Source organism: Molothrus aeneus, chromosome 5, assembly GCF_037042795.1.
Source record: "Molothrus aeneus isolate 106 chromosome 5, BPBGC_Maene_1.0, whole genome shotgun sequence".
Lineage (NCBI taxonomy): Eukaryota > Metazoa > Chordata > Aves > Passeriformes > Icteridae > Molothrus > Molothrus aeneus.
This window is the reverse complement of record NC_089650.1, coordinates 11052243-11065936: the sequence shown is the minus strand read 5'-3', so window position 1 is coordinate 11065936 and position 13694 is coordinate 11052243. Positions and strand designations below refer to the sequence as shown.

The 13694-nt window shown below is 41.6% G+C and overlaps 1 protein-coding gene across 1 annotated transcript in view; it reads left to right on the top strand.

Moving 5' to 3' along the window:
- The window catches only part of TMTC1 (transmembrane O-mannosyltransferase targeting cadherins 1), a 141014-nt gene that overhangs the window by 109697 nt on the left and 17623 nt on the right, over positions 1-13694 (top strand). The window contains exons 12-13 of the mRNA XM_066549630.1: positions 4737-4880; positions 11149-11257. Coding sequence (XP_066405727.1) covers positions 4737-4880; positions 11149-11257 — 253 coding nt within the window. The remainder of the gene's footprint in view (positions 1-4736; positions 4881-11148; positions 11258-13694) is intronic.

Here is a 13694-nt window from a genome sequence, read left to right as displayed (position 1 = left end):
GTCAGGGCTGTCCCAGCTCTGAGAGGTGTCTCTGGGCTGCTTTCAGTAACCCCTTTCATTGTGCACTGGCTGTGGGGGCCTGCCCAGACCCCTGAAAGATGACATTTCAGCTTTTTCCCTGCTGTCCATGGTAGTTTTCCAGGCTAATTGCATGCTAGTCTGGCCCCATCCCCTGCTGCTTGCTATCCACACAGCAATGGCCAAAAACATTTGCAAAAACAGCAATGTACAAAAACCACATAATGCTCTTAAGAGCAAGTGGGTAGTTGTCACACTAATGCCTTCCTCCCCTGAATACCCCTGGCACCAGACCAGGCAGGACTGTGAGCAGAGCTTGCCAGTTGATTAAGTGGTCTCTCTCAATCTGAATTAAAAGAATTAAAATTCCTGGTGGATCATAGGTTGCAGTCATGACAACAAATTTCATCCCTTTCTCTTCTTTCTGTAATTGTCTTGTAATTCAGATATGGAGCCAAACAAAGCCCTTCAAACTTTTTTCAAAAACCCTCATGTTTCAGGTAATAGTGGCAATAAATGAAAAAGCAGAATAAATGGTCATCAGCATTTTGATGACTGTATGTTTTATACCTGGTTTTGTCTTAGGAAACTGGAAATGTCTTGACTGTGCAAGTCAGTAGGGCTTTTGTTCTGTGATATTAGAGGGAATTTTGCTAACCTACAAGAAGTGGGGATAATCACTAACAGGAGTTCTTGTGCAGTCTATACCTGTAATAGTTAAAGGGAAGGCTGCTGAAATTTATTCTGACAATTGCAGATACAGCATTGGAGGAATCATTTGAATTATTCATTCTACAACAAGGAAACAACCCACTTGTCTTCTCTTTAGAAATTAAATCTCCATCTGCTTTAAAATATACTTTTATAGATTGCTTTCCCATAATTTTGCTGTTTCAAGACTTCTATTATAATTATCCTTGAATGTAGATTTTTAAAGAAAATTATTCTGATTTCTAAAGGAAAGGATAAACTGATTTCTTACATGAACTGCTACTTGTAGAATAAGTTTAATGAAATTCAGCTTTCTTTCATAAATAATGCAGCACTTGCATTTGATTAGGTGAAGCCTAGAGGAATTTCTACCTAATCAGATGCATAGCAAGAAGGATATTGCCTGCAGATTGTTACCATTATCAGTGGTGGTGGCAAGGAAAACACAGCCCTATATATATCCAGATAAAAAGCTTTGTTTCTTAAGAGAAGTTGCAAAACAAGCTAGATGTGTTCCAACAATTGATCTCTTGCATCCCAGTGTCTTCACAGTGATGGTTTATAAAATGAAGTGTGGATTCTGAGTATTGCCATTATTGTGGCACACAGAGACTCCAGGTTAATTGGAGACCTTCCTGCCTTGGTATGTGTTTCTAGCCCTTCTAAGAAATAAATACATTTTTCATACGAATGAAGAATGAGGAAGAGACAATGTTTGCATTAGAGAACTTAAAATCAAAACAAGTTAAAGCTGAATATAAGGATTCATTGAGATCAGTTCCAGAAATCTTGATAAGCAGCACAAATCTCCTGATATCTTCAAAACAGGAGAAGTACATGTGTCTCCCTCCATTACAATAACAAATCAAGTTTGTTATTGTAAAAGCAATAGCAAACAAGTTTGGTGTATCTGCAAGTATTGCAGAACCATTTTGAAAGTTCTTGAGTAAATGCCGCTTAATTTGGTAGCTTGTGGTCAAGTTTTGTGCTCCTGCATAAATCCTGCCACAAGACTATTCTGCTGTGTTTTTATTCCCAGTGAACTGTTGTTAACAGCAGTGGGTGTGCCTGAACAAAGGGCAGTTTAAATAGGGCTGCCAGTCCTTTACTCAACATCCATATTAATAAATAAAAAAAATATCTGGTGCACATTCTCTAGCCCTGAGGTCAACTGGCATACATTGACCTGGAAGTATTCAGTAAATGTTTGTATCCTCTGAGAGACGGTGGCCAAGTCCAAGTTGGCTTTTGGGACCAAACCCTGATCTGGGCTCAGGCCTGGACCACTCCTGGGACCTATTTGAGGGTGGTGTGAAAGCAGCATAAACAGAAAGAGGGAAGGTTTAGATGGGATTTTAGGAAGAAATTCTTTACTGCAAGAATGTTGAGGCACTGGAGCACATTGTGCACAGAAGCTGTGGATGCCCCATTCCTGAAAGTGTCCATGGCCTCGTTGGATGGGGCTTTGAATAACCTGGTCTGGTAGAAGGAGTCCCTGCCCATAATGGCTGGGCATTGGAACAGAGGGTCTTTAAGGTCCTTCACATCCCAAAACATTCAATGATTCAATGATTCTGTAACAGCATGGATGGTCATGGGCTCGGACTCTGGCTCTGGTTACCTCACCAGAGGTAATGCTCTCTTAGGCCTGGTTGTTCTGCTGAACTCAGTTGAGTGGCAGCTTGCTCTACCACCATAACAAAGAAATATTCTAAATAAAATATCTGGAGAGAAAAAAAAGAGCAGCAAAGCCCAACACCACCACCTTATCTCGCTGTGGTCAGAATTCCTGGTAACTTTTGTTCAGACATGTAAAATTGCAGATCTCATAAGTTCTTCAGGCCAGATGCTAAGCAGGTAATTTGTACTTGCTGAGGTTCTGGGTTTTCACTTACATTTCTTGGAAAGGGCAATGAGATGTAATGAATAAATGTAAAACACAAGAAATAGAGTCCAGGATACATGGGAGATGTGTTTGCATCCTGTGATTTGCTGTTGAGAGGTTTTAGCACTGAACTCAGAAGTGTATTTTATGGAGCTGCTGGTCAGAACTGTGCAATTTAAAGGTAAAATCCGTTCCCTTTTTTAATCTTGAGTTTTCATTCCACTCCAAATTGGTGCAAGCAAATCTCCTGGGCCTAAAATGCCACAGGAGCACTAAAGGCCAAGAACAGAATTAATTTCTGAAAGTTTGAGAGAAAAACCATCAGGTTTAGGGTTGTAAAATGTTAATCTGTTTCTGACTTTCCCAAGAATTGCCTGAAATCCTTTTGCCCACTCATAACTCAAGTGACTTCATGTCAAAAACTGGAGCTGTTTTATGTGTGAGTACTGACAGAAGTAGTGCACACTTTTATCATAGCCATCTGGTAAAAAAGGCTGAAAAATTTAACTCCCAGACCTTTTTCTTGGTCCAAAACAATGTCAAAATCCCTTGGAGGAAATGGGAGACAAGACTGAGCCTGTGGTCATTTGCCCTAAGATGTTCTTTGTTCAAGATTCAAGTTTTTAAAAAACACGTGGCTGCATCCCTGAACAATTTCTCATCAAATGTGTGACTTTTCAGTCCTTATTTGCTAGGTGAAAAAAGGACTTGAGCTTTTCTCTTACTTAATGGTAGGAAACATCCTGGTTTTGTTAGTGGTTCATGTCCATTTCTCCCAGAGTTCCCTTGAATGCTTCCAGCTTCACCCCCAAATAAGACCTTGCCAAAATAATTTATGAGCTGTTGAGTGAAAATGTGACTGATACAAATGTTGCAGAAGTGTATAAAATGCTAAATTATTCATGGTGCTTAAGCACAGAAAATGCTAGGGCTGAACTGACATAGTGAAAATCTCCAGGCAAATAAAACCCCGAACCTCACAGTGGAAAGTCTTGGATTAAAAACAATTGCAAACTTTAGTCAGGCTATACTATAGAGTCTTAATCCTTTCTACCTTTAAATGCCCCTTCTCATGCTGTACCCTGTGCTTTCATGGCCAGCTACTTTTAATGTCATTTTCCACATCATTTTCCCATGATCAGGGACCTAAGGCAAAGAACTGTCAGATGCCTTGGTCTCAGAGCCTCAGACCTTCTCACACTGCTGGTCTCCAGGGACCTCTGTGGGTGTCTGTCAAAAACTTATTTCCCTATCATAATGACCCTCAGTTTTCACCTACCTATCAAACAAAGGGTCCTGGGTGCTTTCATCAAGCCCTGGATCACTTCCACCTCTGGAGTTTTCTGGCAAAAGACCTACAAACTAAAATATTAATGTAGGAGCAGAAGTTTGAGAATTTAAACTGCTGAATGGACCATGACCTGCTGCCTAATTCGTGGAGAGTTTTAACAGAGATGCATTGGGCTCAATGATGTAACTGAAACAGGCAGATGTGAAGATTAACAGGTCAGATAAAAGGAGAACTGTACTGAACCAAATGCTGCAAGAAGCTTAGAGAATTCATACTGTTAAGCAGTCTGGTTCCAGATTCTTTTACCATTTTGCTTGGTCCTGAAAGCATTGCTCAAGAGCTGATTTCAGGTTTCCTTTTGCACTTTTTAATCAGTTTTATTGTGAAAAAAAAATTTCAAAAACCCAACAAATAATTTTAAACAGTGTTGTGTTGGATTCTGTGTATATCAAAACCTATTTCCAGTGGAAACATTTATTTGACAAGGCGGTTCTTGCTTTTTGCAAAAGCATTTTGAGTAAAAACATTCAGGCTGCTTTAGTCACTATGCCTTTTGCTTGAAGGGTATGATAGGTTTTCAATTTGTTCCATTTGTTTCCAAATGTTCCATGTTGCCCTGGAGATACATAGGAACCATAGGAAATCTGATGAGGAGTTGAAAAGGGTCCTCAGGATCCCAACTGACCTGCAGCAAATTAAGGGAAAAGAAGGTTTTTTGGCTGACATTCTTCCCTCTATTGAGTGCCAAACAGCATTGGTGGCAGAGTCAGCCACATCAGCTTTATTTGTCAGTGAATGAGCATCTGTAACTTGCTGTTCCATTTTTGCCAGGCTGTACCCTCGTCACGCAAGTGCTCTCAACAACCTGGGGACGTTGACCAAAGACGTGGTGGAGGCCAAGGACTATTACAGACGGGCCCTGCAGCTCAACCCCCAGCACAACCGAGCTCTCTTCAACCTCGGCAACCTGCTCAAGTAAGTTCCGTGCAGTTGGGGCACAAAGAAAATTCACATTGCCCCTGCACACATCACCAAAGTAGGTTTTTTTCTGCTACCTGGTGAAGAAATGGTGTCATTTCTTAGTGCCATCCAGAAGTGCTGGCACAAAGGTGTGGTTTATTGTGGATGTCCCTGTGTTGTGTGCCACATCACTCCAGGTGCTGTTCACGAGTGTGTTCCAGTTGGAGGAAATTCATTTGTTCCAGGCATCAGAAATGAGTTGCCTAAACCCAGCTAGGCACCTGAGATCCCTATCCTGGTGGAGATGTGTGAACATTTCCAGGAGAGGAAGTTGTATTGTTCAAAGGTAGGCATCAGATGCCGAGCTAATAAATAACACATTTCCAAAAAATCCCTCTCTTCAAGTTTCCACTTCTCCTCATTAGCTGTATATGTATTGTTGTATAGTTTAGGCATAAGCACCTTGTGCTGAGTTGCTCAGAGCAGCAGAGTTCATTTCCTTGCAGAGCAGGTAGGTCTGGATTTGAGGAGAAGGCTGGTTTACATTCCTGAACAGTTAAAAACAAGTTGATGAGCTCATTACTTCACTTGTTGTTGTTTAGAGTGTCAGCCTGTAGCAAGGAGAATAGCAGACAATCATAATCATGCAAATTAATTTGACTAACCACATCTAAAGACTAAACTTAGATCTGTACAAGAAGCCGGTATGATAAGATCTGCAAAGGGTTCAATTAAAAAAAGTAAAACATCTCTGTTTAGCACCAGCAAAAAGGTCCTTGGTTTTGTGAGGATATTGTGATGTATTTGCTGACAGAACTGCATAAACTACAGCAGTAAAAGTACATTTTTTCTCATATGAACTGCTCTTATTTTGCTGATAATAGGTCTTGGTAAATCTTTTAGAGCAGACAGTGCTGGTTAAACCATGACAGGCTTAGTGTGGGACTGGTTTTAAAGTGCCGTTGTGTCATTAAAACTTGGTCTTTCTGGTCTTGAAATGTAACTTTGAGTGTGGATTTGTATAAAGGATGTTAAGTGGGCTGCTGTACTCCCTGGTCTGTTCAGAAGCAGAGAAATTATCAGAATAATATTACAAGTAAATCTATTGGTTTGTGGTTAGAATATGGGAAATGAGTAATCTTAAATAGAAAGTTGTGCTTTACTGGAAATACAAGGAAGGAAAGTGGTACAGTCTTGTTACAAGAGAAAAGAAAGGTCTTTGTTTTATTCATCAAATTTGGTTGATTGAAATTAATTTTAGGTGGCAATGGTGTTTAAAAATACATATTGTCTTTTAAATCCGTCATGTGTACCTTAGTTATTATTCTCTGTTACGTTTTGGAGGGTTTTTTTAAAATATAAAATATTAATACAAAGGATCTGAGCCAGAAGAATCACTGGGACATTTCATGTCAATTATGCTTAAATCTGGCCTGTCAAAGGGCTCTTATGATCCAGCAGATGGACAAAAACTGGACTTGTTGCACTGGAAAAGCACAAAGGAGATGTGTAGGGAAAATGTCTTAGAAATGCTGTTTGTTTTCTGTGCAATATGTCGTGTTTTTCACATTGTGATGCCTAAGATATTATGTGTCCTGTTGGATTGGATGTGCTCTGCATCCTTCTGTGGTGCCACATTTTGCAGTATGTTAAATGTGATGCTTGTGCTAAACTTGTCAAAAGCAAGCACTCAGGATCCTCCTGCCCTTTCCCCACATCCATTTGCTCCCATTTTCTAAACTTCCTTTAGGCTTCCAAAACAATGTAGTGCATCTGGACACAGCAGTAGTGTTAATTGTATTGGAAGCTGAGTGCCCTCATCTCCCTGCTCAGTTTTAAAAAACCTGCTAAAAAATAGGTGGAGCTCACAGTGCAGGAATTAGCACATATGTGAGGCAGGTGCTCTGTGGGCAGATCCTATATGAATGTCTCCCCTAAAACAGGATCCCAAACCCTTTGGCCAGCACCTTTCCTAGATGATCCAGCAGCTTAGCAAAGAACATCAGCCATGCTGGAGCATGAGGTACCTTCTGAGATGACCAGACAGGTACAAGGCAGAGATTTCACATTTCCCCTTCCTACAATGATGTCTTTATTTATATTTTCTCCCTGTGTCTACAATTATCCTTTCATATATATATAAATGTGCATATATATGGCAGCCAGTATTCTGCAGACACTAAATGCTAGTATAATATGAGTAATAAATTGAATAAAATGGAAATCTGCAGAATATTACAGATAGATAGTACTTTCTGGCTATGTTATGAAACATTAGGAAGAGTGTTTTGATTTTTAAACATATGTCAGAGAGAAGATAATGGTCAAGCAATAAAAGCATTTTCTGTCTTCTTTACAATGGCTTCAGAGCATGGGGCAGATCTGGAGGGGACAGGTGTGCAACACTTTAGGCATGTCCACAGCTTGTACTGGGACATGGAATGGAATTGTCTGGCATGGGGAACCCCCAGTTGAATTCTGCTGAGTTCCCTGTACCCATCCCTGCTCACAGTGTGCAAATCTGATGGCAGATCCTAGATTTCATCTCCTCTGGAGTGCTAAGAGAAGGGAAGTCCAGGATTTTGGAAGGATGGGTTTGTCATTGCCATGTGGGAATCTGCCCTTCATTATTCCATGCAAATAAGCTATTTAAGCATCCATTGCTTGTGATTTAAACTTGAGTAAAAAGTGTTTTGAGGACATAGGGTGGAATTTATAAGTTATTTTCTGTGGAAGTCATAGATGAAAAATGATGTTTCCGTTTTCTGTTTGCACATAAAGAAGACAGCTATGTGCCAGAAGATGAATGTTCTCAGGAAGTATTGCAGGGTAATGGCTGAATAAACCTCTGGTTTTGTTTACATATCCTAAAATAAAGTTGTATGTCATCATTTTTGTGCCTAATATAAATATTGGAGAGCAGATAATTAAACAATGCTGGCAGATTTCTTACTTAAAATAGACCTGGAAGATGGTCTACCTAAAAGTAAGAAATCTCTCTGCTTTCATGGTCTGTGTGATCAGTGACACAGAGCAGCCTGATGCTGCTTTCTTCTGTTTTGAGTATTTGACCCTCTGTATAAATTCAGATTCGTTGAGAAACAGATAAATATTGTTCAGAATACCTCATAAATTTATAGGCTGTGGGTATTTCTGTAAAGAGACAAGAAATAATATATTATGAACATTTGAAATGAATATCAATCTCAGCTTTCTGTTGCAGGAATAATGGATAAGACCTTCTTATTTGTGGTAGTGTATCAATCCACACCTAAAGCACTGCAATATCCAGTACCCTGCTCCTTATGAAGAAAGGCCTCACATGCTTTGAGAGTGTTATGGCTTCATTTTCAAGGGGAAAATGAAATGCCTAGAAGCAATCTCCACTGAATCTTGAGTTTACTCAAAGGACTGATTTTCTTCTGGATGTGGAGAAACACACAACGTGTCCTGAGTGTTTGTTGTTGTGATTTAGTCCCAGTTGAGCACAGCCATTTATTCAGAAGAGGAAGGGCTGTCTGCCCTCTCTGATACAGGCTTCTGATGTGAGTGTGCTGACACAGCCTTGTGGAACTGTCTGGAACAGATAGATAGATAGATGTTTTTCTATCTGAAAAACATCAGATAGAAATTACAAGTATTGAGATTTAAGACCTTTTAGCAAGTGAAATGTTCCTTCCTTTCCTTCAGAAGCAAACTGAGTGGTGATGTTCAGTGATACTGAATGGTCTCTGCAGGATACTCTGTGTCTCATGAAGTGCTGCAGTTATCCCTCAGTATCACAATACACATTGGAGACTGATTAAAAAACCCCACAAACTCTGGCAGTCTAATTTTTGCAGTAGATTGAAAAAATAACTTAGGTTGTTGTTATAATCTAGGGTCCCTAGAGATCATTTGGAGATCACGCTAGCTGCTCAGAGCAAGTCTGATTGGATCAGATTGTTCAGGGCTGTGTCCAGCTGAATCCTGGATCCCTCCAAGGACAGAGATGCCACAATCTCTCTGTGTGACCTGTTCCAGTGTTTGACCACCCTTGTGGTGAAAAATACTTTTCCTGCTATCTAATCAGGATGTTCCTACTCTGGCATCTGTTGCCTCTTGTCCTGTCATTGTGCACCTCTGCAAGAGTTTGGCTCTGGCTTTTCTGTATCCTTGTAAAAATTTGGTCAGAACAGTTGTGGGGCCTTTGTTGATTTCTGTGTTTCTGGCTTTAGTACAGTCTCAATAACTTCACAAAATAAAAGATGAAAGTTACCAAGTCCTTTAGAACACTAATTCCTGGGTTGCTCTCTGCTGCACATGAAATTTGCTGCAGTGGTAGCAGCCCTGTGCATTGCCAGGCTTTGGCAGGGTGGTTTAACCTGGTGCTTCTCCAACTTGCAAAAATATGGGAGAGATGCTCTCAGTGGAAAGAGCTGTTCCTTGAGCATGCTGTTTGTAGAGGCAAGGCTGTGAGCTCAGGTGGGAGAGGGAGTCAAGAGAGGGCTTTATAAAACACGGTAATTTGGGTAAAAAGTTGGAATAAGTGGTCACAGATTGCTCCTGTCAGTTGAATTTGTTCTTCTCTCTATCACAGTAAAGACATACATTATCTAACTATTCCTGCTCCAGATCCCCAGTTTATGGTAAATTAGTGTATTGGACTGCTCTTTCAATGCTCTATGCTCTCCCAAATTGCAGGAGATTTTTATATGAGATGGCCTTGATCCTGCAAAGTGTTGGCCTTGAGCCAGGAAAGCACTTCAACCAGTAATTAATTTTCAACTTGCATGCATAAAAGTTAAGTACACATTTAAGTGCTTGGCCAGAGCACTTGGTATCTTGCAGGCCTAAGCCCTCTGAGAAACTACTGGATCTGCTTTTTTAAATGTGATTCAGTCTGTCACATAAAAAGATGCCATCATCTTTCCCTCTTTACCCCCACTTTCAGGAGACAAACATTGTCCTTGGATCAAATGGAGAAAAAAAAGAGGCCATGTTGGAATAAAAGAGTAATTAAGAGGGCTGCCCCATGTTCAGAGTGAATGCTTGTGGTTAATGGGAACTTTTACTGCTGTTGAGTGGATCACTTAATCCTTTTATTTCTGTAGCAGGCATTTCCTACATTTTCTGCCAAGCATCAATACCTTTATTAAGCAGTCATCTGGTTTTGATTTATAAAAATGTGTCATGAAACTCCAGCCAAGGGATCCCAAAGTTTTATAAATTGACAAGCTAGCTAGACTTTAATTAGTGTAGGAGAAAAGTGGTTCTTTATTTGTTTTTGCTTCATTCGTGTAATTTATGTGGAATAGCACTGGAAGAAGAAAAAGGCTAGCACGACTGGTTTTACTTAGCTTAATGCACAGGCAAAATATTCTTCCAGTTACACAACTAGAAAGGGGAAAAATCTGCAAAGCCACATATATTATCAGCTGAAATTTGCACCTTATAAACAAGATCTGGTTACTTGACCATGCCACTCAGATGAAATCCAAGGCCAAAGCAGCAAGGTGTTCACATATTTTCTGTTTCCCCAGAGCCCTTTGTTTCTTTTTCTAAGCTCTCCTATTCGTATTCTTTGTATGCCCAGCACAAGAAAAATGTTGTTTCAGCCCAGCTAAACATCCTTAGATGTTTGTTCAGGAAACCTTCTCATTTTTCAAAGGGGAGAAATTGTAGCTCAAATAAATAAACATCCCAAGATTTTTGTTAGGGAAACCTTTTCCATTTTCCATAGCAATAAATGCAGAGCAATGCTAGGAAAAAAACATCAGCACAGCCACCTTTCAGCTGTCTCTGTTCATAATCCTTGGGATCTGAAGGACAGAACTCCTCCAGCCTAATCATTGACTTGCTAAGGAATTATTTAGAGATTCCAGGCAGATTTAACTTGCAGATATTTTAATTTCAAAATAATGGAGTTGCAAGTGGATCTGTAAGAGCACTTGTTTAGGAACTGCAGAGTCTCCTCAAGGTTTTAGTAAAGGAAATGAAGGATTTCAGTGTGTCCAGCCCACTGAAGTGAGAGGGAATGTCCTGTTCCCAGATCACAGTGCCTCCATCCTCTCGGTGCCCTCCCTTCAGATACTTAACTGTATTGATTCATTAAAGCCTCTGTCCTGAGGAAATGCTGGGTGCTCACATTGTGGAGAGGAGGCGAGAATGAATCATTTCGGCTTTGTTGAAAAGGGCAAGCCGGGTGCTTCCACTTCTCTTTAAAGTAGTTAATCAGTGGGATAACCTAAACAAGTGCTTACAGGAATATTCCTTTCTCGGTTTTTTTCTCTCCTTCCTGCAGGTCCCAAGGGAAGAAGGAGGAAGCTGTAATCTTGCTGCGGGACTCCATTAAGTACGGCCCGGAGTTCGCAGATGCTTACTCAAGCCTGGCCTCGCTGTTGGCTGAGCAGGTAACAGGGATGGCTCGGGTCCTCTGCCTTGGTGTGCATGCGCTGCTGCCACAGCCCCTCCTGCACCTCCCAGGCCTGAACTGCTGCCACTGCACCTCCCGGGCCTGCACTGCTGCCACAGCCCCTCCTGCACCTCCCAGGCCTGCACTGCTGCCACAGCCCCTCCTGCACCTCCTGCACCTCCCAGGCCTGCACTGCTGCCACAGCCCCTCCTGCACCTCCCACCCTGCCTCACTCAGCCGTGGTGGCAGGCGTGGGTCCACGCTGTCTGCACAGAGCTCTCAGGCTGCTCTACAGATGGCTTTTCCAGGATGGGAGGCGACTCATCCACAGTGGATAATTACACCCACATGGTGTGGCTCTGAATTAAATCACTGCTGAAGTTGTGAGTAAATCCCCTCCCTGCCTCTGTGGAGAAGTCTTAATCCATGGCACCTTGGATGTTGTGACAGCAGGAGAGGCGAGCTTCCCCTCACACACACACGCCTACGCAGATAGCCTGGAGATTGCATAATAAATCATTCCAGAGCTGGGGGTTGTCAGGCACCAGGTGGCCTCTGCAGCCCAGATTCTGCCCCTTGCACACACACACACACACAGGGCACAGCCCCTGATTACCATGGCAGATAATCACAAGCAGGGAGGTGGGAAGGCTCCCTGGCTTTATGTTGCTCTTAATGAGTGGCTGTTCAATATTTTATTTAATCTCGTGGTTCAGGTGCCTCCAGGCCTTATTTGCTGTGCGTGGCCCAGGCTGTGCTCTGGAGGCAGGATTACTCATTTCCTCTCAGGCCTGTTCCCCACACTCATTACTCAGGCTCTCCCTACTCCCTGTAGTTAGATAATTTATTTCTACAACATCCCTGTGAGGTGAAATACTGTCCCCACAGAGGAAAAGAGAACTTGAGGCACAAAATCCTTGCGTTCAGAAGGAGCCATGGAGGCGTGGGTGCCCACACTGGGGCCACTGAGCTCTCCTTCCCTCCACGCCTGCAGCAGCAGGTGAAGGATGCTGTGCTTTGTGCCATGGTCCCACTCTGGAGCTCTGGGGGTGGATGACAAGGTCCCTGTAACTGCACAGCTCCAGCACAACTCTGCAAATCTTTTGAAAACTGAATTTTTTTCCTCCTTCAGTTTTCAGATCTAATTGTTCCATAGCATGGGGTGCTGAAGCTTTCTTAAAATATAAGTAGAGACAAAGCAATATGGTATCTTTTGCTGTCCTCCATTATTCTGGTTAGTGAAATCTTCTCTGTGTAAGGGAAGGGGATGAATTTCAGCAAAACTATAGGCAGAGGTCTTGTTTAATCTTCTTCAAGGATGCAGGCACTCTGCAAAACTCACCTATGATGTATGTGAATTACTGAAAGATGAATTGATTTTTGAGGAGCTCTGTAATGGCATCCTTTTTTTTTCCCCTTTTATTTTTATTTTAGTTTCCCTTTTATTTTTTTCCTCTTTTATTTTTATTTTATTTTCCCTTTTATTTTAGTTTCCCCTTTATTTTTATTTTCTTTTCCCTTTTAAGAGAATTTCAAATATTATCAATATTACCTGCAGGGATCTCAAAATATGGTGTATGAATTTAAAGACAAGCCTTGTTGAATGGTAGCCCTGCTTTGAATAAGCCCATCAATGAAGAGTGTCCTGCAAGTATAGGAAATGAGTCCTCTGCACTATTACCTGGTTTTAATATTAATTGAAATTATTAATTAGAACGATCGATTGCAAGGTCAGCAGAGCAATAAAACCATTATAGAGTCCCGAGACCTTCTGCCCAAAGCAAATGCCATTAGTAAGTCCAGCAATAATTCATCTCTCTTACATATGGATTGTTCATCCTCTTGTGACTTCAGTAAGTGGTAGGCAAAAAAGATAGTTAGTGCAATTTTCTCAGAAAACAGCAATTTTCTGCAGACTTTTAACACTTTCCCATGATCAGCCACAGCAGATGCCTACTTGATTGTGCACCTCCTGCCTCACAAATCCATCCTACTGAGCACAGGATGGTCAGGGTCCATCAGGGTCTGTCCTACAGAACCTGCTGCTGCTGCCCTTGCCTGGGAGCTGCAGCATCACACCCTCCAGGGGTACAGGCAGAACTTTTGGCATCTTCAGCCCAAAGGATGATGAGAGGAGCTAAGTTTTTTCAGTGTTGGGTTTTCCTCTTTGTCTGAGCAATAAAAACTTTTAGCTGAAAACTGCTAAAAGTTCCAAGGAGTATTTTTGTGTCTCCTTGTGGCCCAGAGCCTGTGTGACAGCTGTAGGGGTATCTGTGAAGCCAGGCATTACAGGATGGCATCACAGTGGAGCTTTGGGGAAGGCACCATTGGCTCCCTTGTTGTGGTGTTGGGTGCCCAGGATGAGGTGAGAGGTGAGAATTTGACTCCATGTTTCTCAGAAGGCTGATATATTATATTACATTATATTATATTAT